At 40.1% G+C, this 24,054-nt stretch overlaps 1 protein-coding gene across 3 annotated transcripts in view; it reads right to left on the reverse strand.

The window, feature by feature from the left end:
* LOC149313382 (double-stranded RNA-specific editase 1-like) overlaps positions 1–24,054 on the reverse strand; it is a 68,302-nt gene that overhangs the window by 13,182 nt on the left and 31,066 nt on the right. For all 3 annotated transcript variants that reach the window (XM_089519015.1, XM_089519012.1, XM_089519014.1), the window contains 3 exons: positions 15,980–16,908; positions 6,148–6,262; positions 3,570–3,738 (listed from right to left, as the gene is read on the reverse strand). In XM_089519015.1, the coding sequence (XP_089375141.1) occupies positions 3,570–3,738; positions 6,148–6,262; positions 15,980–16,908 (1,213 nt within the window). The remainder of the gene's footprint in view (positions 1–3,569; positions 3,739–6,147; positions 6,263–15,979; positions 16,909–24,054) is intronic.

Raw genomic sequence — 24,054 nt, forward strand, 5'->3', positions numbered from 1 at the left:
GAAGCTTTCAATTTCCATGAATATTCTTTTTTTTTCTTTTTTCTTGGATTAAATATCAAGGTGATTGGGTTATGGTCAGATAATATTTCTGCATAGAGATTTTGATATACACATGTCAATCCTTGATCAGGATTTAAATCTTTCTGAGTAGAATGTATAGTTGACCCGTGTAGTGATATCCATATATCTAACAAATTAAGGTTTTCCAATAAATCAAATGCTACCACAGGAAGTTTCCCTCCACCCCCCCTCCCCCCTTTTTAGTTGATTTACCTATATCTGGGTCCCAGACACCATTCCAGTCCCTTACCTTATTTTAACCCTTATCTTTAATAATAATAATAATAATAATAATATGATTTATTTATATTCCGCCTTTTCCTTGCAGAATCATGGCGGATTGCAAAGCAAAGGGAGCAAAATACAAAGTACACCACACCAATTACATCACAGCAAACATAATGCAATAAATTATATAAGAAGTCAATACATAGAAAAGTACAAAGTACAAAAAATCCAAAATACATGACATAGCATAATAATCAAACATAATATAGCATAATAATCTAAACAACAATCCCCAACTCTCTCCTAACAACAATCTATTAACAATTACATGTCTAAACTAGTTATTCTCTAGGCTGGTGCAGCCAGGTGTCAGGTGCATTGGATCTGGCATAAAATATTCTGCTGCTCTCCTCCACATCCTTCTCTGGGGCAATGTAGCCAGGTGGTCTGGGGAGGGGGCCCAGGAGCCGGCATTTTAAAGGTGCCACTCTCCGAGCTGCCTCAGGTCCACTGGGCTTCAGGTGGTCTTTTTTTAAAAAATGTAAACATTTTTGTTGTTTTTGGAAGTCACATTGGGTCCTGCCCTTCACCGTTCTCTCTCACACACAGCTGGAGCCAGGAGGTCTTTCTCCACTGAGGCTGCCTTGGAGTTGTTTTGGTAAGGAAGAGTAGGCTTTATACCTTCACCACTCTCTTTCTTCTTCTTCAGACGTCTGTACTTTCTGGACCTCTGGACTTTCTTTTTCTACACCCATTTTATCAGGTTTATTTTTTTCTTTCTGATCTTGTTTTCATCCTTGTAATCTTACTTTCCCTTTCTCTGACTCCATCTTTCTTTTCTTTTCTTTTTTGTGATCCTTGTTCATCTTTATGGTTAATTAGAAAATCTTTTTTATCTTCTCTGTGTTTATCAAATAGCTCTTTTTCCTTATTGTGAAAGAGATTCTTTCTGCCTTTTCCCATTTGTATTAAAAATTTTTTGTCTTAAATGTTCTGTCAAGATTAGATAGTTTTTTTTCTTTTCTTCAGTATTTCAGTTGGAATTGCCTTAAAATTTTTACCTCATGTCCTTCAATTTCTAACTTTTTGTTGTAATTTGTTTCTAAAATATGGGGACTTTCCAATTTTTTATCTGGAAGTAATTTTAATCAATGATCAATTATCAATAAAAAGCCAAATCAGCCTAATCAAAAACTCTTGCACAGTTCCTCTGGATGGTTCAACAGAAGAACACAAAGATTTTCCCATAATGCTTACCATACTGTGTATTACCGAAGCAATGTTTCTTGATAAGTCAGAATTTATTTTGCAACGTATTATCATCTTAAAAGTAGTTCATACTATCTTTCTTTAACATTTAGATAAGACAGTTAAAAACAATAGAAAGGCTATAATTACAAGAGGCAACATCTTCTAAGCAAGATAGGATCTGTCTTCAGATTACTATGAAGGGTACTTTTCCCAAATATGGGAATCTATGATCTTACAAAGCAACGGGGTAACATGCTTCAGACAGTTTCCTGAGGGACAGTCCTATTATGTTTAATGTAGCAAAAACAGCAAAGATTCTTGTGGTACCTTAAGAAGTAACGGGGGAATCCAGTGCTGCTGTTCCATTCATGGAACGGTCTGTGGTTCAGCAGATGCCTCTGCTAAGGTAAAAGAAAGGGAAGCTATTTTCTTTCAACAGCCCTTTCCTTCTAAGGCCCCCTACTCCGCAACGCCTTCTAAAGTAAAGTACTGTATTCCAAAAAGTCCTTCAATTCCCTGGAATAGATTTTCAGGGGATGAAGGCAGCAGCAAATTTAATGAATGGGCGAGAAAGACAATGGGACACACACACAGAGGCTATATTAGTACTGATGATTACCACCCTGATACACCTCTTGATTTGTATAGCAACACACAGCCTTGTTCTGTTTTCTCCCAGTAAGGAATCCAGTACCTCAATGCTAGCTGGTTTAAGTGCATATTCCTGTCCACTGCATACCTATGGCATGTTCCCCTGCAAAGACATGGGGAAAGGCTTCCAGGAAAGACATCCCAATGGGCTACTTTGCCTGTAAGTAATGACATGAGGATTTTGCATGTCCCCTACCAATCAGAATTGACCAGTGTGGTGGAGTGGTTTGAGCACAGGACTATGATTCTGGACTCCTGGCTCAGCCATGGAAACTCATTGAGTCACTTTGGACAAATTACACTTTCTCAGCCTCAAAGCATGGCAATCCCCTGAAAACCCCATCTGAAGAAACATGCCAAGAAAACTCCATGATAGGGTCATCATAAGTCAGAAACAATCTGAAGGCACACAACAACTGCCACCACCAATCAGGAAGATCCATATTTTTACTAGTAATGCAAAACATCTATGGTAGATGCCCAGAGCCAACCAGCTCTATTTTTTTAAAGTAACCTTACAATCGTCTTAGTCTTCAGAAAGCAAATAAACATTTTCTTAACCATTCATATTGTATCTTTTCTCCATGTTTTTCATGACCTTTAATAATATTTATTTAGAATATTTATACCCTGCCCTTCAGCCAAAAAGTTTTGATGGCCTTACAAATAGCTAATTTGCCAGACCCCATCCTTCAGGATTACAACTGAAGTAGATCTTTTATATAAGACTACTGAGTTGTCTGGTGTCTTGAGTGAAGATACAAGAGCCAGCTGGATCCTGAAGAAGTGTGAAGACTTCTGTGGAAGCAAGAGTGAGAAGGCTTGGAGAGTTTGTCAGGGTCTTCAGCCTATTCTCTGTAACTCTGCTGCTTTTGAAGCAAAGCTTTAACCACTGACCAAAACTGGTCAGCGCCGGTGCGTAACAAGGTGGTGAGTTCGAGCCAGAGGTGAAGAGCTACAACTCCCATCATCCCTGACATAAAATACATACAGTTCAATATAAAACAAATTGTATCCTTCCAATAGTCCATCCAACTTTAGGTAAACATGTGTATCCTATACTATGAATCCTAGGAAAGTAACAGTACAAGATTGTACTAATACATGTGAATCTAGTGGCAGCATTTGTACAATACAAATGCTAAGCCAAAGGTAAGAAGAAGTACTGATGTAGTTACTTTTTTTTCTTCTACCACTGCAGGTGTCAAAGTGTCAGCACAAGGGAATTATTTTGGCAGCAACTCACCTTACGATTTACTGCATCAGCACAGCACATTATTCAATCAAGTCAATAATTGCCATTCTAAGCACAATGTGGTCAATAGGACATGATTCTGTGCTGAAAACCTTGATCTGAGACAACAGGCCTTTAAACGTACCTCAAGAGCAGTTCAAGTTGTGTGTAGAGAAATTTAAGTAGGCATCTCCGAGCTATAATTTCTGCATGGCAGTCATTCAGTGCAAGACCGCAATCACTCATATATTCTCCGTTGATACATTTTGTTCCTGTAGAAACACTTATAACCTGAGCATCTTTCACATCAGTACCTAGAAAATAAATTTCAGGACAAAAAGCAAATAAATACCATTTTTTCAGAGGCCTCATTTCCTAAAATACAATTGTATGAGATGATTTGCTTGAAAACATGGCTTAGAAGATTTTGCCTAAGAAAATATTGACCCAGATGAACTTCAGTTTTACCCTTGTCAGACATAGAACTTGGAGAAATTACTTTTTACTACACAACTTCCAGAATCCACGCAGGCTGGGAAATTCTGGACGTTTAATTCAAACTAATATTGCTAATTCTGGTCATCTATGCTTTGAATGAAAGAGAAACATTGAGTCTTGCCAGGACACATTCATTTGTTTCAGTAGATGAAAAATGCCACCCTTGGATATTTGGCCTCTCACAGTCACTTCTTAACTGAGGTTTGGACTACATCACATATGAACTGAAACTATAGTTTTAATAGTTCACAGTATTGGAATTTGAAAAGTAATACAAATTGTGTAAGCAGATCTTATTAAGACTGTCATCTTTTTTATATAACTCTTCCATGTATTGTTTTCATCACCTTTTTATTTCATCTTAGTTGCATATTGTGTTCCCCTGGTAGACACAGAGCATCCCTACCCTCAGGGTTCTGGTTCTATTTCTGTCCTTTATGGTTTGAAGAGTTTCATCTATCTGAACTACATCCATGGGTATTAAAAGAACTGACAGAAATAATCTCAGAACCACTGTCAATAATCTTTTGAGAATTCCTGGAAAATAGGAGATGTCACAGCAGACTGGCAGCAAATGTTGTACCCATCTTCAAAAAAGGGAAAAAAGAGGGCCCAAATAATTATTGCCTGGTCAGACTGAGACCAATACCAGGAAAGATCTAGAGCAGATCATTAAATGGACAGTCTAGAAGCACTTAGAAATGAATTCTGTGATTACTAAAAGTCAGCATGGGATTCTCAAAAGCAAGTCATGTCAGACTAATCTTATCTCTTTTTTTTATAGAGTCACAAACTTGGTAGATGAAGGGAATACAGTGGATGTAGTGTATCTTGATTTCAGTAAGACCTTTGATAAGGTCTCCCATGACATCCTTCCAAAAAAGCTACTAAGATGTGGGCTAGACAATGTGACCATTAAATGGATTTGTAATTGGCTGACTGATTAAACCCAAAGGGTGCTCACCAATGGCTCCTCTTCATTCTGGAGAGAAATGATTAGGTCCTAGGCCCAATGCTATTCAAAATCTTTATCAATGGACTTGGATGATGGGATAGAAAGGATGTTAATCAAATTTGTAGATGACACTAAATTAGGAGCCAGTTTAGTGCAGTGGTTTGAGTGTTGGACTATGACTCTGGAAAACAGAGTTTGAATCCCCATTCAGCCATGGAAACCCACTGAATGACCTTGGGCAGGTCACACTCCCTTGGCCTCAGAGGCTGGCAAAGGTAACCCCCCCCCCCCCCCCCGGAAGAAATCTGCAAAGAAAACTTCACAATAGGGTCATCATAAGTCAGATACGATTTGAAGGCACACAACAACAGCAAACAAATACCCCAGAGGACAGGGTCAAAATTCAAAATGGCCTTAAAAGATTAGAAAGTTGGGCCAAAACTAACAAATAAAATGAACAGGGAGAAATGTAGGATACTACATGTGGGCAGAATGCACTGATATAGGATGGGTTACACCTGGCTTGACAGCAGTACATGTAAAAGGGATCTAGGAGTATCGGTGGACCACAGGCTAAACAGGAGTCTGTAATGTGATGCAGCAGCTTAGAAAGCCAATGCAATTCTAGGCTGCATCAATAGGAGTATGGTGTCTAAACTGAGGGAAGCAATAGTACCACTCTATTCTGCTTTGGTCAGACCTCACCTGGAATAAGAGGATGCTTACAAGCTACAACACATCCAGAAGAGGGCAACCAAAATGGTTAAATGTCTGGAAATAATGCCCTATGAGGAGCAACTTAGGATGCTCCATGTCCAAGTCTCTGGAGTTGCAGAAAAAAAGCTTACTCCATCCTCAATATGACATTCTTTAAAATATTTAAACAGGGACATCATATCACCCCTTAACTTCTCTTCTCCAGGCTAAACATGCCCAGCATCCTATGTTGCTCGCATGGTTTCCAGACCTTTCACAATTTTGGACACCCTCTTCTGGATGTGCTGTAGCTTGTAAGCATCCTCTTCGAACTGTGGTGTTTTAACCTATATTGTAAACTATCTTGAGTCCCATGTTTGCGAGGAAAGTGGGATACATAAAATAAATAAAAATAAGAGTTGTTCATCATATGTAGAGATTTCACTGTTTTAAATCAAAGAAAACTACATACAAAAGGGAAATATGCATATATCTTTACAGTTTTATTTTGTATACCCATAAGAGACAATACACCACATCAGCAAGGCTGCACACATTCCTGTTTGGTTTTTACCTGTTGTCATGACGACTCCAGCTAGTACTTTCCTACGAGCATGGGGTGATGTAAAGTTATCTGTCAAACTGCTGAATTTATCTACCACCAAGCGTGCAACAGCATCTGCTAAAACCTGCAAAAATCATAGGAATATGTTGGATACTTGGAGTGGGGGAGGACACACAGATGTTTTAGTGCTGACTGTACATGTCCAGCTTACAACCTATCTTTCAAAAAATGCACAATGAATGTTTAAAACAGTATAATATGCCTGCAAATTTTACAAGAATTAATCAATACAAAACAAAATTGTTTTTAAGTTTCCACTAACATTGAATGTTCAACCGTGTAAAGCCAAATGCATGATGTGACTTTCTTCACATCATCCTGGTTTCCATGGCAACACTGAATACCCATCATGGAACAGATAAATCTACAATATAAGGCAGCTCACATTCAAATTTTAATTAGGCGGTACTCTTCTTTATGACAGAGATCTAATTAGAAGAAATTACCATGGAATGCAAACATAGTTAACTTGAAGTGCAAATTCAAATGGAAAACATTTAATTGGATTTCAGACCAGATGTAAAAAGTAGTCAATTACAGAAGTCAATTTATTATTACTCATTAATAACTCAGATGCAGTAAACAGAAATCTGTAGCAAATGTCCAATTTTAAGGAACTGCAAATACTGTATATACTCATGTATAAGTCTAGAAATTTAGGTCAAAAAATTGACCCAAAAAACCTGCCTCGACTTATACACGGGTCAATGTAAATACTGTATCTTAACTCTTATTTAAAAGAAGGAACAATCTCCTGATGAAAAGCAAGAGTATAATATGTGAATCACTGACCCCCTCTACTCTCTCATCCATCCAGTCTTAAGAGTAAGCATATAGAGTTCATTTTATAAGTTCTTTGACATTGTTTTGCTTTGCTTCATCCTTTAGATCCTTTGCTATATGCCCCTAAGTTTTACCTTCGACTTATCCATGGGTCATAGCAAAATCCATAATTTTTGCCCCAAAACTTGCCCTCGACTTATACATGAGATTGACTTGTAGTCAAGTATATATGGTACTTTGACAGACAAAATTTAATTGTAAACCCCACTTAAATGGCCCTCCACACAAACAATCATCAAACTCCTCCTTAATCGAAAAGGCCTTTAACTGCAAGTGAAAGGAGCACAAGGTGGTCACTGCAAAGGCAAGAATTATATTTTGCTTTCAAACAAAAATCAGGAGCGACAAGATTTTAATGATATCCATCAGGGTATATGAAACTATCATAAGAAATGCACACAGGTGGAAGACTTGATGGGCGCTTTCCTCAGTTTCAACAGAGAGAAGAGATACTTCTTCTTGTTGTATGTCTTCAAGTCATTTCTGATTTTATGCATATGTCATTTCTGATTTTACGGTGACCCAAAGGTGAGCCTGCCACAGGGTTTTCTGAGGCTAAGAATGTGTGACTCACCAAAAGTCACCCAGCAGTGGGTTTCCATGACCAAGTAGAGAAGTGAACCCTGGTCCAATGCTCCTCTCGGAGGAGATACTACTGACCTCGAAAAGAGAAACCATGCATCAAAGACTATGACTTAAATCTAACTTCTCTTTCTCAGTTACAATAGACAGCAAATCAATTGTTGATTGATAATCAATGCACTCTAAACCCCAATGAATTAATGGTCTGCTTGGAATTAGTCTGAATTGAATTCAGACTACAGAAGGATGGGAGGGTTGGGGGATAGAGGGAATGTTTAATGATTTGTTTGTATAATTGTATTTGATTTCTGCTGTTACCCACCTCGAATCTCCAGGAGAGGCAGGATACACATAAATATCATTATTGTTGTTGTCAAAAGTTTGCCTAATAAAAATGTTTTACTATAATAATAATAATAATAATAATAATTTGTTTTATTTATATACCGCTATTCCAAAGATCATAGCGGTGAACAGCAAGTAAGCTAATTAGCAAGTAAGCTAATTTGCCCCCCAACAGTCTGGGTACTCATTTTAGCAACCTCGGAAGGATGCAAGCCTGAGTCAACCTTGGCCCTTTTGCTGGTCTTGAACTCGCAACCTTTGTGGTTTCGAGTGAATGGCTGCAGTACAGGCATTTAACCACTGCGCCACCAGGGCAAAAGAGCTGAAAATACAAATTTATGGTATGTCTGAAAGAAGACAGATAGGAAACTTAAGAATGAAGGCTATCTTGCAGAAGAAAGAGCAGAAATAGTCCTTCATATAATAGATGTAAAACAGAAACATTTTTGGATCTGAACTGAACAGTTCAGATATAGGCTGCATGTGCAGAAATAATCCAGTTTGAGACCCCTTTAACTGCCATGGCTCAAGGCTATGCAAGTTTGGGAGTTGCAGTTTTGTGAGACATTTAGCCTTCTCTCTAAGAGAGCTCTAGTGCCACAACAAACTACAGTTCTCTGAATTCCACAGCATTGAGCCATGTCAGTAGGGTTGCCATAACCCGCCTACAGGCAGGACAATCCCGCTTTTGGCGCTACTGGCCCGGTCCCAGTCCGGTTACCGCCAAAAGCGGGATTTGTCCTACTCGCGGCCACCCACCTCCTCCTCCTCCTCCTCCTCCACCCCGCGCGCGCCCTCCTTATGACTGCGGCCGCTCATGCAGCCAGCCAGCCACCCACTTCACCCTCCACCTCCTCCTCTGCCTCCTCCTTCTCCTCCGGCCCCGCGCGCTCCCTCAGGCCGCGGCCGCCCACCCGCCTCCGCCTCCTTCTCTGACCTCCTCCCCCGCGTGTCCCCCTTGCATGGCTGCACACGGCCGGCTGGCCACCCACCTCCTCCTCCATGATCGCGCCGAGCAGTTGGCCAGGCGCGGCCGGCCAAAGCGTGCGATCGCCCCACTTGCGTGCCTGGGCCCTGGCCGCGCACTGGCCTAAAAAGGGAGTTGGTCCCCTGAGGAGGCGGAGCCTCAGAAGAGGAGGAGGAGGAGTGGAGGAGGACTCTGGGCCAGAGGGAGGGGAAAGGACTCTTTGGCACCAAATACAAACAGGAAGAGGAGCAGGAGGAGAAGAGGAGGTGAGTGGCCATTTCAGGTCTCCCTCGGTTTTTATTTATTTTTTCAGGGCAGGCCTGTTTAAGAGAGTCAGTGTGGTTTGTGTGCATTTATTTTTTTGTTATTTTTAGTATTATTAATATCCAAGTTTCCCTTTTTTATTTTATTTTTGGTTATTTTCAGTATTATTATTATCCAAGTTTCCCTTGTTTTTATTTTATTTTTTGTTGTTTTTAGTATTATTAATATCCAAGGTGCGTTACAGAGTGCCCCTTTGGGGCAGCCTGTAGGTGCTCCTTTCCCTGCTGGATCGGGGCCTCAGTTGCCTGAACGGCAGCCTCTGTGGCCCTGATCCACCGCTTTCCAGGCCGTGGGGAAGCGGCAAAAAGCCGCTTTCCCGCAGCCTGGAAAGGGGTGTCCTTGGGGCTTCAAGCCCCAAGGACACCCGGTGGCGGCAGGGAGGAGGAGAAAGGGGCCGCTTGGCCCCTTTCTCCCTTGCGTCACTGGCGCTGCTGTCTAAAGGCTGTGCCAGCAACGCAAATTGCGGAAGGAGCTCTGTTTCGGAGCTCCTTCTAGCACCGCGGAAAGGGCGCTCTATGCACCCTCGCGCGGCGCAAAGACGTCACGTCTGCGCCGCCCCATTTGGAGGCGGCCTGTTTGTGACGTCGTATTGGCGGCCCCTGTGTGGAACAGGAGCCGCCATTTTGTACGTCCTGGGGACGTATTAGGGTTAGGTGCGTGCGTAAGGCACACACTTTCCCTAACCCTAGTATGTCCCCAGGACGTACTTTACGCTCGTCTGTAACGGGCCCAAGTCTCCCTTTTTTTAATTTTATTTTTTTAACAATGTTTTAACATTGTTTTAACAATGATAGTGATGATGATGAGGATGAGGATGAGGATGGTGATATTGATATCAGCTGGCTGCTGAGGCCTGCGCTCACTATTTCTGAAGCCGAGATAGTGTGACTTTCCAAAGTGCCTTTTCTGTGTGTTTTTGGTGCTTTGAATGCTAACAAGCCTGCCTTGCTTGGACAGTGATAGTGATGATGATGAGGATGGTGATATTGATATCAATCAGCTTCTGAGGCATGCACACACTGTTTCTGAAAGCGAGACAGTGTCACCTTCCAAGCTGTGTTTTTGGTGTATTTTTTGTGCTTTCCCTTGACCAAGTACACACTTCTGAGACGTACAGTTGGTGCAAGAAACCTAAAACGGCAAATCCACTTCTTGTGAAACCACCTTGACATGTTCAATATGCATAGCCATGTTAAAACATGCTAAGTGTTAAACCCAAGGGGTTTGGTTATGGAATAAGCCTCTGAAATATGCAAGAGGCCATGTTAAGTAAAGGCATGTGAAATGCCCAAATGTGCTTCGTGTGTGTTTCAGAATGGAGGGGTGTGGTTTGGGCAGAAAGGGAGGTACATTTCTGCCATCTGTCTAGGAATAATGGCAAAATGTCCTCCATTTTGAGCATGCCTAAGAAACATGCAAATGTTATATTAACATTTTTTTAAAAAATCACCAATTTTTTCGTGTGTCCTCAATTTTTATAAAAATGTGTCCTACATTTGAAAATGTTGTCCTACATTTGCCCTACATCTGTCCTGGTTTGGAGGTCCTGACTTATGGCAACCCTACATGTCAGTTAAAATGGTGTCAAACTGAATTATTTCTCCAGTATGGATGCAGCCATAATAACACCAATTGCTTGATGCATTTAGAAATGATATTCAGGATTGTGTGTTCTCTTCTCCAAGCCCCTCACTGCTGTTGATATAATACTTAATTGTGATGAACAGCAATGCTGATTTAGATTTAACCCAGGAAATGAAAGCAAAGCTTAATTATCTACATCAGTCCAGAAGTATTTTCCCTAATGGTTTGGGACCCATCCTCCAAATAGCAGAATTTGTCCTTGGGACTCAGATCTGGAGGTTTGTTTGCAAGTTAGACGGTTTGCTTCCCTAAGGGTTTGGGACTCATCCTCCAAGTAGCAGAATTTGTCCTTGGGCCACAGGTTTGGAGGTTTGTCCATAGGGCTTAAGGACATGCCATTCAGACATGCTTAGAAGCATACTCCTCATTACCATACACAATCTTTAGAGCACTGGCTGCTGTTAAAATTCACACTGCAGTAATTCATTGCCCTCAGCTTCTTCATTGCACCTGCAAATTCTCTCTCTCTCTTTTTTTCTCCCTCTTTCTCCTCAAACCAACCATCTTAAAACTGTGAATGAAGCTGTCTTGGCTGCCCATATCTTTCAGCTTTTGATCTTGAAATCTCAAGAAATGGGATGATGACAACATAACAGACAAATAAATACACAAACACAGTAGCTCTTATGCGTGTCAAATCTGGGTGTGTGGGTATACCTCTTAATGATCTCTGGTTTGAAACACTGGTACACCAGAATGGTTTAACATGTTCACCTCTACTTTAGAAGTACCATCCTAGTACAATTTATTGCATATTTCTGCACAAAATAAATGTTTTTTTTCATAGAATAGAATCATAGAATCATAGAGTTGGAAGAGACCGCAAGGGCCATCAATTCCAACCCCGTGCCATGCAGGACATTTCCAGATCAAAGCACCCCAGTCAGATGGCCATCCAGCCTCCGTTTGAAGACCTCCAAGGAAGGAGACTCCACTACACTCCGAGGAAGTGTGTTCCACTGTCGGACAGCCCTTACTGTCAGCAAGTTCCTCCTAATGTTGAGGTGGAATCTCTTTTCCTGTAGCTTCCATCCATTGTTCCGGGTCCTAATCTCTGGAGCAGCAGAAAACAAGCTTGCTCCCTCCTCAATATGACATCCCTTCAAATATTTAAACAGAGCTATCATATCACCTCTTAAGCTTCTTTTCTCCAGGCTAAACATCCCCAGCTCCCTAAGGCGTTCCTCATAGGGCAAGGTTTCCAGACCCTTCACCATTTTAGTCGCCCTCGGACACGCTCCAGTTTCTCAATGTCCTTTTTGAATTGTGGCGCCCAGAACTGGACACAATATTCCAGGTGGAGCCTGACCAGAGCAGAATATAGTGGCACTATTACTTCCCTTGATCTAGACACTATACTTCTATTGATGCAGCCTAAAATCGCATTGGCCTTGTTAGCTGCCTCATCGCACTGTTGACTCATGTTCAACTTGTGGTCTACTTGGACTCCTAGATCCCTTTCACATGTTGTCTCCTTAAGCCAGGTGTCCCCCATCCTATATCTGTGCATTTCATTTTTTCGCCCTAAGTGCAGTACCTTACATTTCTCCCTGTTGAAGTTCATTCTGTTAGCTGTGGCCCAGCTTTCTAGTCTATTCAGGTCATTTTGAATTTTGATCCTGTCCTCTGGAGTATTAGCTGTTCCTCCTAATTTGGTGTCATCTGCAAATTTGATAAGTATTCCCCCAATTTTTTCCTCCAAGTCATTGATAAAGATGTTGAATAGCACTGGGCCCAGGACAGAGCCCTGTGGGACCCCACTGGTCACTTCTCTCCAGGATGAAAAGGTGCCATTGTTGAGCACCCTTTGGGTTCGTCCGGTCAACCAATTACAAATCCACGTAACAGTTGCCTTGTCTAGCCATTTAAATAATTATAACTAGTTTTAGCTCCTCCATTAAAACAATAAATTATTACAGTACAACCCCCGTATCTGTGGGAGTTATGTCCCCAGACTTACCATGAAAGCACAAAATTGTGAACAATAGCAAAGACTATTGAAATGAATGACTTCCAGAGGAAACTGGCCATAGAGTCACACTGGAAGACCTAGAGATTCCTAGACAGAACACCCCTCTAGCATTTCTAGGTCCTCCAGCATGACTCTGTGGTCAGCCTCCACCAAAAGTATACCATAGAATCGGAGGACCTAAAAATGCCAAGAGAGAACATTGGGCGAATGGGGGTCAGCAAAACTGCAGGTACTAGTCCTGCAGATACAGAGGCCATACTGTATTTAGATGTTTAATGATAAGTAATTTGCAGAGCTATCCTTGAATACTGATCCTCACTGAGAGTCAAAACAATGATGTTTGTGTGGCCAATTTTCTAACTGCAGCATTAGAAACATAGGTCCTAAAATGATATGTATTATGTATAGTCAAAGCCTTTTAACTTAATTTGGTTCCCCTATATTTTCAGACAAAGCTCAGAAGAATTACAGATGCCATAATCTTAATAGGCTAAAATACATTAGCAGGTATAGAAATTGGCAGTTAGGGAAATCATATCCTCTGCAAGTGCACTTGAGTAATGGAATACTTGGATAGGAAAATTACAGGAATCTATAGTGCTGAAAAATATGCTTAGTTCTACAAATTGTTTAGATTCACAAAGTCCTGTCTCAAAATAGGTGTTTTTACTATAGGACCTGTGGATTTTAATCTATTGGTGCATACTTCCTGCAGATGCTCTAAAACAATTAATAATTCAGTCTTCAGGAGAAGGAAACCTCATTAAAGAGCTACAAAAATGAATTAACTTTAAGCAATAAACTGCCAACTACCTACGATTTTTCTGGACTATTGTACATAAGTAATTTTAAAAGGATAAAAGTAATTGTATTAGTTACAGATGTTTACAGTACAAAAGAAACAGTTACAATATATTAGATAATGTATTTTAAATCCTGATTATCTATATTTGGAGTGAAGGATTAAACTGTATCATATGAAGTGGTTAATAAAGTTTTACAGTATACAAAACCTCCAGTTTATTAGCTGGAAGTCATTCCTATTGGCACCATTTATCATTTATGTAGTTCTCTTAATATGAAAAACAATAAAAGCTGTATTCGCTTTCACCAGCCCTATGAGGTTTGCCACACAGGCACCCCCCCCCCCCCCAAAAAAAAGGATTATACCTGGAGTCAAACTCACCTACTAGATCATGGCTACTATATATACTCATGTATAAGTCTAGAAATTTCAGTAAAAAATTGACCCAAAAAACCTGAGTTGACTTATCCACAGGTCAATGTAAGTACTGTACTTTAATTCTTATATAAAAAATGAACCATCCCCTGGTGAAAGCCTGGTGTAATCTGTCCTGGAAGCATTGACACACACACACACACACACCGCCCCATCACATCCACCCAGCCTTTAGGGTGAGCACAGTTACACCTGCTAAAATTTTGTAAGTTCTTTGGCACTGTTTTTCTTTGTTTCATCCTGTAGATCCTTTGTTACGTGTGCCTAGGTTTTATCCTCAACATATCCATGGATCATATCAAAATCCATAATTTTGCTCTCAAAAACTTATACATGACTTATACATAAGCTCCTGCTGTCAACGTTTAAAGCCCTCCATGGACTGGCCCCTCCTTACTTATCAGACCTTATTTCCCCTCACCTTCCCACTAGGGCCCTCCATTCTGGTAGTCAAGGTCTGCTGTCCCAGCCCAGGATTTCCTCTGCCCCATCCCGGATTCGCCCCTTTTCACTTGCTGCCCTTCACTCCTGGAACCTTCTTCCCCCACAAGCAAGAGCCATCTCTTCTTTAACCAGCTTCAAAACGGAGTTGAAGACCATCCTGTTCAGGGCAGCGTTCCCAGGCATTGCATAATTGTCACTTGCTATTTGATGTTCTTTTGCTGCCTGTTTTATTGAATCATTTCCTATATTGCTATGTATTTTATATGTATTATCCTACTAAAGAGGCCCCTTCCCCACCACCACTCCCTTTGTGTCGTGTCTTTTTAGATTGTAAGCCTGAGGGCAGGGAACCGCCCAATTAGAGGAGCCCTGGTGGCGCAGTGGTTAAATGCCTGTACTGCAGCCATTCACTCAAAACCACAAGGTTGCGAGTTCAAGACCAGCAAAAGGGCCCAAGCTCAACTCAGGCTTGCATCCTTCCGAGGTCGCTAAAATGAGTACTCAGACTGTTGGGGGCAAAATTAGCTTACTTGCTAATTAGCTTACTTGCTGTTCACCGCTATGATCTTTGGAATAGCGGTATATAAATAAAACAAATTATTAATTAATTATTAATTAAAAAGATTGTATGTACAGCGCTGTGTAAATTTACAGTGCTTTATAAATAAAGGTTAATAATAATAATAATAATAATAATAATAATAAATTGACTAATATCAAATATATATGGTATATCCATAGTATATACTATATCCTATATGACTTGGGCTCACCCTCATCATTTTGTGCTGCATGTTATGCTTGAAATGATATTGTTTATATAGAGAGTTTGTTAATAACCATGTTAACTAGCTCATAATGCCAGTACAAAGCACTGACACAGCATTTGTTTCAACTCTCTCCCAAATACCTATCCCCTCACCTCCAGGAGCGCACTGACTATTTAGTCTCAATGACACAATTCCTATTTTTAAAAACTATAAACTGTCCTACTTTTTTACAGCATCTACCAGTGATATAATTAAAAGGATCAGGTGTCTTTAAAGTACAGTGGGCCCTTGGTATCTGCTGGGGTTTGGTTTCAGGGCACCCGTTGATACCAAAATCTATGGATACTCAAATCCCATTAAATATAATGGTCTAATAAAATAGCATCCCATACATAAAATGGCAAAATCAAGGTTTGCTTTTTGGAATTTATACAATTTTAAAATATTTTCAAGCTGGGGAAGATTGAAACGGTGGATAGGGAATTTATAGATACAGAGTTCCAACTTCACGTAAGTTTCAGCTTTGCCCGAAGTAATTAACTAAAAAAAAACAACAACAACTATACATGCAGTGCTGTTACATACATGCAATGAGAACAGATGTTCTATATATAAAGGAACATGGTAAAGGTAAATGATTGTTTTCTCACCTGTGGTAGATGTAACTGAAGTCCCTCACTAGGAATTGGCTGGTGAGAAGGTATCTGATCCAGCTGCATGTTAAACAAGGATGCCAGTGCTGACTGAGCTGCCCGGGCCTTGGCAAGTTTTTTGTTTCTTCCAGACCCTTCAAAAGTGTGGCCATCCACTGACACAGCCATCACAAAATTCTTAGCATGACTTTCTCCACTTTCGGAAAGAAACTCATATTTCAGTCCTGGCCGGAGTTCATTCAGTATCATGACTGGATTCTTTCCACTTGTTGATGGATATGACGATGGGGTAGGGAGAGAGGACTGGCTAAGGCTACCAACCCCAGAAGATGACAAGCCATAATCAGCAGTGGAGCTAAATGAACCATCTCCATTGGAATCCAAATAAAAAGAATGATCTGGGTGGGCTGGGTTTTCAAAGCCATTGAAGAGCGTGTCTGGGAAATCTGCCTGGTCAGAGGTAAAGTCTGTATTAACGGAAAGAGTTCTCCCCATTGCTAGATGTGCTTCAGAGGCATTAGGAAACTGAACAAAAGACCTCAGAGCCTTCTCAGCTGCATGAAGCTTTGCTTTCTTTTTTGTAGGGCCAGAGCCTTCAAAAACCTGCCCGTTAACTTCTACCGCCATCACAAAAACAGGAGCATGAACTGGCCCTGTCTGAGAAATCAGCTTGTATTGCAAACCAGGCTTGATTTCATTCAGCTGCATCAGGGCATTCTTGGGCAAGACAGGACCAGGCGTTTTCTTCCTCTTCTTTGCACGGAATCTGGAGTGGCCATTGTTCCCCTCTTCCAGAGGTCGCTTCCTGCTGCCAGAGCCACCACCATTGGAAAGTTGATTCCCCTCCCCGGTACCTTGTATACTCCCATCTTTAGATGAAATGTTGTCCATGTTGCGGTTCTCTTTAACATCAGTGCTGCCTGAACCTGTGGTGCCCAGAAAGAGTAACTTACAATGCCTTCGTTGCAGGACCTTGTAAATGTAAAATTTACAGATTCCTTTATCTATCTTTGCAACTGGTCAAGTGATGTGTGCTCAAGTTTTTATATCTGTATTCAATATATTAATTATAGATCATATGTCTCAAATAGACACATGGATTAAGTATTTAGATAACATTTGATACTTATACATGCTGATAAAAAGTTTTCATTTTGCACTCAAGGATGGTTATTAGAATTTATATACTACGTTACCTTCATAATTCTAAAATGAAAACAAACCAGCAAGTAGTAGAAAACAGTGCTACCTCCCTTTTTGTTCATTTAATATATGATTTTCCTTAAGCATCAGAATCCAGAGGACAACCACATTAGTCTATTCATGTACCAGTCATATGCTTATCTGTATTCAAGGAATAATATTCTTTCCTTCAAAGACTTGCCCATTAACATTTCCCCATCAAGAAAACAGGAACATGAACTGGCTCTGTCTCAAAAATCTTGCTGAGGAAAAAAAATTAAGCTGCTTCTCATCTACAAACACTCACTAGCTTCAAAAAATGAAAAACATCTCATCTGCTGTAAATTTAATCTGGCAGCCTGATTTCTCTGGTGTTCTAGCAGTATGTCCTAGAATAAACTCATGCTGTGTAGGACACAAAGGGCATTCACATGTTCACTTTACACATCAGTAGGAGACTGACCTGGTCATATCTTCTACATTGACTGGTCACTAACCTACCCACATCCATCACAAATGTGCATTTGGTTTTAGTTTGAAAACACCCAATGCATATGGAGTATGCCAGTGCATCAGTGACTCTTCCATTCAAGTGGGATCTCTGGATAATTCCTGCTCTTTCCCTCTCACAATAACTGCGGAGCCAAAAGATGTAGCTAATGGATATACTGGTATCTGGGTGTGGGGAAACAACCAGCATGTCCTAACCTACTTCTTTCTTAAGCATTTGATGAATGCGTGAGGCAGGTTGTTTGAACACTCCTGAAGAATTTTTTCTAATTGGCAGTAGAGATCTCTTTAAAAATCCCACCACTGTGCAATGTGTAAAGTTTTTCCAATGTACATTTTTGAATTATCAGACTTCATAAATATATTTTTCATGTCCCCAAATGTACTAATTTTCAAAGTAACAATTTACCCAAGACATTCCACAAATTCCCCAAGATATTCAACTACAGCCATCTATTGAACTTCAACTCAACCTTAATCTACTCCATAACTTCCAGCATCTATCTAAGAATGTAGTATATCACACAGAGCTTTTTGCTGAACCAGGAGTCACCCCGGATCTGAGCTGCATAAATCTAAGTGTGATAAACTCCAATGCTGAAGATACCTCACCGTAAGAGAAGGCAGGGTAGCAGACTGTCATTTCCAATAATAGAGAAGTCTTATCCTTGCAGAAAAACTAAAGAGATGCCTCAGGGTCCCTGCAAAACTGTTGTAGGGGGGGAAACAACAACTCTGTAGATGGACATTTCTTTCAAGGATTGGGAATCTTGCTGACTGAGGAAGAAACAATTGATCTAGTGCTAAATGTTCCTTAGGAGTCTCTGACCAAATGTGAAGCAATTGTAAGAGGGAAGGGGAATTGGGTTCACAAAAGGCATTATTCTTTGGCCCATTCGATTCCTGGTTGCTTCAGTTTGTTAGAATATATGTTTACTACGAAGTTATAGCAAATTAATACCACTATAATTTCCACGGCACCATCCTACAGAATCCGTAGGACTACAGCACCAGAGCGGTCTAAGCAGAGAATTAAAGGATGTCAAGAAACTACAAATCCCAGGATTTCATAAGGTGGAACCATGGCAGTTAAAGTGGTATCAAAGTGCTGTAACTATTTAGTGGGTTTTCATTTGCTGCCAAACTATTGGTTTACTACAGAAGAAAAAAGTAGGAGAGGAAAGAAATGAAAATGAGTCCTTTAATCATGTTCCTTCCTCTTTATAGTTTTAGACACATAAGGCTGTGTTTACTGTAGAAATATATCTAAGGCTTGCTCTCCCTATATTATAAATTGTCCATGGCATGGACAACAGTCATCAAATATATTGCCGGAAAGATACCGAAATACTGTCCCACCTACAATGCCATTATGAGAGGAACACATGGCCATCAGGTTCTAGACAACATCATGGAAACATGAATCACTACTATAGGATATGCTATAATGAATGAAACGTATTGGAGCTGAAGCTATGGTTAAAATATAGTGGGAGTAAAATAGCATCTGCATCAAAGATATGAAAGAAACAAAACACCCCCCTTCCCCTCAAAAAAACCAGAATTCCTACAGACCAATATTTCTTTCCAAAATTGTAGTTCCTATTAATATTGCTATTCTTCTTAGATAATGGTTCAAATTGTTGTACTAGCACCAAAACATAAAAATACTAGGAACTTGGGTACAGTGAAGGCAATAAGAATAGCCTACTTGCAGGGAAATAGCAGAGAAATGGTTAATGAAAATCATTTTGGGCCAGCTGATCTGGAATAGATCTATTTTGACATAGCCTCATTTTCATTTTCAGCTGCCCTTCTAGTGATGGGAATGGCTTTTATAAATGCTGAATCCTCTCAACATTGACAAACAAGTGCATGAAGGCATGGTGATCTACACACCGTTACATAGTCATAAACCATGCTATGTCACAAGCAATCCTGTCATTAGAAACTGCTTAGGACAATAGTGTCAAGAATTTAGCTAATTAAATATCTGACCACTGAAAACATTTAAAAGGAAAAACACAGAAACACTACAGAATGGCAACAATGGATTCAATAATTAGGACAGATGTCAAATAGACATAAGCAGGGAGCCTGGAACTTGGACAAAAAGGCAAGTGTTGGGGTGACAGAGTATGTCTGATGAACAGCTGGCACCACCAGATGTTTAATGCTGTAGATCCAAGCTTGGTGCAGAGAAAGCTTACATCTTATTTGCAAGGACTGAAGCCAGAGCTCTTAAGATTCTTTAGACTAAGGGGTCTCTTTTAAAGCAGCAGAACACAGAGCTTGGAAAGTTACTTTCAAGGTGAATGAATACAGAGATATGGCAATGCCACCCCTAAGTGTGCAGTGGCTTCAGTGTGTCATTATATTTATCCTTCTTAAAAGTAATTTTTCAAGATCTGAAGCAGCCACACAAAACTGCCCCAAATTCCCCCTCATCTCTGATGGACTAGCAAATTGTGATGGACTAGCAGATTGTGATGTTGGGATTTAAGTGGATTTCTCAACCCTGTGATTAATCCTTTGCTTTTGGTCTTTGGGGCAGCAAAGAAAAGAAGCTCCAGGAAGAGGAGGAAAAAGGAGCCAAGAATTTAGCTCTCCTCTTCTCTTTCTGGAAAAGGTCTGCATGTCCTACTATATACATTTTATCCATGAGCCACCTTGGGTCCTTTTTTGGGAGAAAGGCATCCTATAAATTGAAGAAAGAAAGAAATATACATATATCCTAAAAGTCAGGTAGCGGAAATGCTGTTTTTAAATTTACATAAATTAAAGCTACTGGTACATAACAAGTAGCCCTCCATTTAAAAAAGATAAAAGAAGAATAATGCTAATAGTGCATAGCAGAAGTTGCCCCCAAACACAGTTCCTACTGGGCAATCACCTTGCCCTCATGAATGCGATTTTACATGGCATCTATGTGGAGCCTTCCTAGGGGTGTTACCAGCAATTGCTCCCTCTTTATCTTAAGTAGAAAAAATTCCATAAGAAAGGAAAGACAAAAAAAAAAAAAAAAAAAAAGAACTATGTCTTTTGACTACCAGTCCCTCTGGAAGCACTCCTGCTATTTGGAGGGAAGGGGAAGAGAGAACTTAGAACTAGTTGCACCTATGGGGAGTAGGCATGTACAATTTTTCATACAGAAGGATTGATCATTCTGGGAAAAGTTGTAAATATGGAGTGGTTAGGCCTTTTAATAACTTCAATTTATATAAAACCAAGAGGTTTTTCAACTGTTCTCTTGAACTAGACCAACATAATTTGGTTGTACTTTTTGATGATATGAGCACCACTATTAGGCATACCTGGATAGGGAAAAGAGAGAAGGAGGGAAGAAACAAACCTGGGGTCAGCTTCCATCATACTGTGGCAATTGCTAAGGCCCAGGTCATCTAATATGCCTCAGAAAGGTAGTGCCTTACCTACCTTATCAATACACAACATCATCCTGCCCAACCCTGATTGCCTTACTCTTGTCACCAGATTCCCACTCATGATCACCAGAGACAAAATAACCATTTAATTCCCCAGATCAACACTGGGCTGCTTCTGTCAGGAAAACTCTTAACTCTACACAAGGAATAGACTGGCAAACACAGCACCCCCCCCCACCACCACCACCACTGATGAGGTCTGGTTAATACTGGAAGGCAGGCCCTGAGGGCAGGTTGTTCAGCATCCTTCAAAATCAAGAACTAGGTCTAGTGGAAGATGCCACATCATTAGATTTTCATCTCTGCCCCACCTGAACTGTCCTCTCTCACTTCACAGGGTAATCTAACATCAACTGCCCATACTGGAAGGACTAGGCAAGTAAAAGCAACTGTTCCAGGAGGACTGGTACCATTTTGTTTTGCAATGTACATTCTGCATTTTATAAAATGATCTGAGCTCCTTTGAGGTGGGTTACCAATCTACTAAATTAGGGCTGGTGAATGTATCCCCCCAAATGTTGTTGGACTGCAGTCCCATCAACCCTCACTGCTGGCTATGCCGATTAGGGATGATGAGAGCTGCAGTCTAAAAAAATCTAAGGAACCACACTATTCCCCAGATTTACACTAAATATATAATATACTACACCTCAACAAGTGAAGTTGAACAGGTAACCTTCAAATTCTTTCGTACCCATAAACTATCGAATCCTAATTATTCTAGCAACAAACTGTGGGATTTCTATAAAACGTAACATAAAATTTACATGAAATTTATGTTCACAATACAAAATAAGAATTACTGAAGGCAGCAAATGTCTTTGTTTTTTTTTATAATACCTTCTATTTTTATTAACTGATTACATTCAATACAATATATTTCAAAATTGAAGCCTTAAAAGTAATATGGCATAGCAAAGAATTTATTTAAATAAATACATTTCTCATGAAGCAATCCTGTTCCTCATGAAGCAATCGAATGCAAAATAAAATTCTACACTAGAAGTGTTCAGATACCTGGAATACATTTAAAACATTTAAAGTGGCATGACTGAAATTCAAAATGCTGTTCTGGATTGTGTTTAAATTTGTCTTAAACTCGGTAATTAGAAGCACACACACACCACTTTGCCCAGTTGACAAAGCTGATGGAATGGTTATTAAATTTTCATTTATAACATCCTCCAGCAAAAGCTTGATAGGTTACTCCTTTCGGTGCTCAAAAGAACAAAAAATTAGAAGAGACTGGGTAGAAACATACAGGTTAAATTGACAAGAAGTGACAGAATAAAAGCAATGAACATTTCCATATTTCTAAGAACTAGCTCCTGAGAAACATATTCAATCAAATCCTAAATTTCCTTTCAAATGGAAATCTTTACAGTTAATCTGTGTACAGAGAGAACACATTCAGAGTAGTTACATCCACAGAAAGTGCTATTATCATTACTATATGCATGTTTGTAGGTTGTTGGTTTGTTTGTTTTTTGGTCCTATTGTAAGCTATGATCAAGCCAGTTTTGGAGATTTTCCATTTGTTTCATGTCAAACTTGCAAAAACAGAATCCCTGAACTCACTGGAAAAATGAAATACTGTTCTCACTGAATCCCCAAACTACACTGGCAAGCTATTTAAAAAATATATTTTCATTGAGATAGATTAAATACATGTGCCTTGTTGAAAGAAATAAAAGCAAGGTTAGCTTAACCACTCCCATATCAGCTTCACCATTTTACCTCACTTTCCAGCACTACAGTTAACATCTCCACATTTGCAGTTTAATTCTTGAATTGTGAAACAAATAATTTTCCTACACTGGCTATCTTCCCTGAAGCAAAACTTCCCCTCCAATTACAGAAGAAGGGATAGGGTTGGAGTCAATCATTTGAGGGGGGGGATCATTTTGTTACATTTGTACACAGCCTAAGTATTTTATGATTTAAGCAATAAAGGCTTTTTTTAAAAAAAAATCCTCTTTCGTAGTGTTCTAAATTCAATTTAAAAATAATCTTTTTGTAATGACTGTACACCCCTCCTGCGGCCTTCAGATGTATGGCAAATAGGCTTCCAAGAGTGGCCATATTACTTTAGTGACACACTAATTTGGCATCGGTTTCTCATAATCACACTGAATTTTGCATTTGAGTATCTTGGATTGTACTTCTCTACTGCTTCTATTTCACCGTTTTTGCCCCATTGTCCTATTTCCCTGAGCAAGCAAAAACAAAAAAGACTCATGTGAGCATGACAATGATATCACAATAGTATATAACCAGTCAAATCTGGCAACATTATTATTATTATTATTATTATTAACCTTTATTTATAAAGCGCTGTAAATTTACACAGCGCTGTACATACAATCTTTTAGTCAGACGGTTCCCTGCCCTCAGGCTTACAATCTAAAAAGACACGACACAAAAGGAGAAGGGAGTGGTGGTGGAGAATAGGATCAGGTCCAGCAGATCTTCTCCACCTCCGAGGCCTGGACCAAGGCAGATGGACTGGAGGAAGGGCTTGGCTTCTTAATAGATGGTTAAAAGGAGGCTTCCTGGGTCAGAGAAGGGCTCGCCTCTGGGAACGCTTCTCTAAACAATACAGTTGTTAACTCAGTTTTGAAACTGGGTAGAGAAGTGATGAGGTGTGCATGTGGGGGAAGAAGGTTCCAGGAGTAAGGGGCAGCAAGCGAGAAGGGACGAATTTGGGAGGGGGCAGTGGTAGTCCTATACTGTGACAGGAGACCTTGACTACCAGAGCGGAGGGTGCGAGTAGGAATGTAAGGAGAAAGAAGGTCAGATAAGTAAGGAGGGGCCAATCCATGGAGGGCTTTGAAAGTCAATAACAAAAGCTTGTACCGGATGCAGAAGGGGAAGGGGAGCCAATGAAGGGAGGATAAAAGAGGAGAAACATGGTCAAAGCGGCGAGCGGATGTGACA

Source organism: Sceloporus occidentalis, unplaced genomic scaffold, assembly GCF_023333645.1.
Source record: "Sceloporus occidentalis isolate IW3139 unplaced genomic scaffold, rSceOcc1.0.p SCAF_4, whole genome shotgun sequence".
Classification (NCBI taxonomy): Eukaryota; Metazoa; Chordata; class Lepidosauria; order Squamata; family Phrynosomatidae; genus Sceloporus; species Sceloporus occidentalis.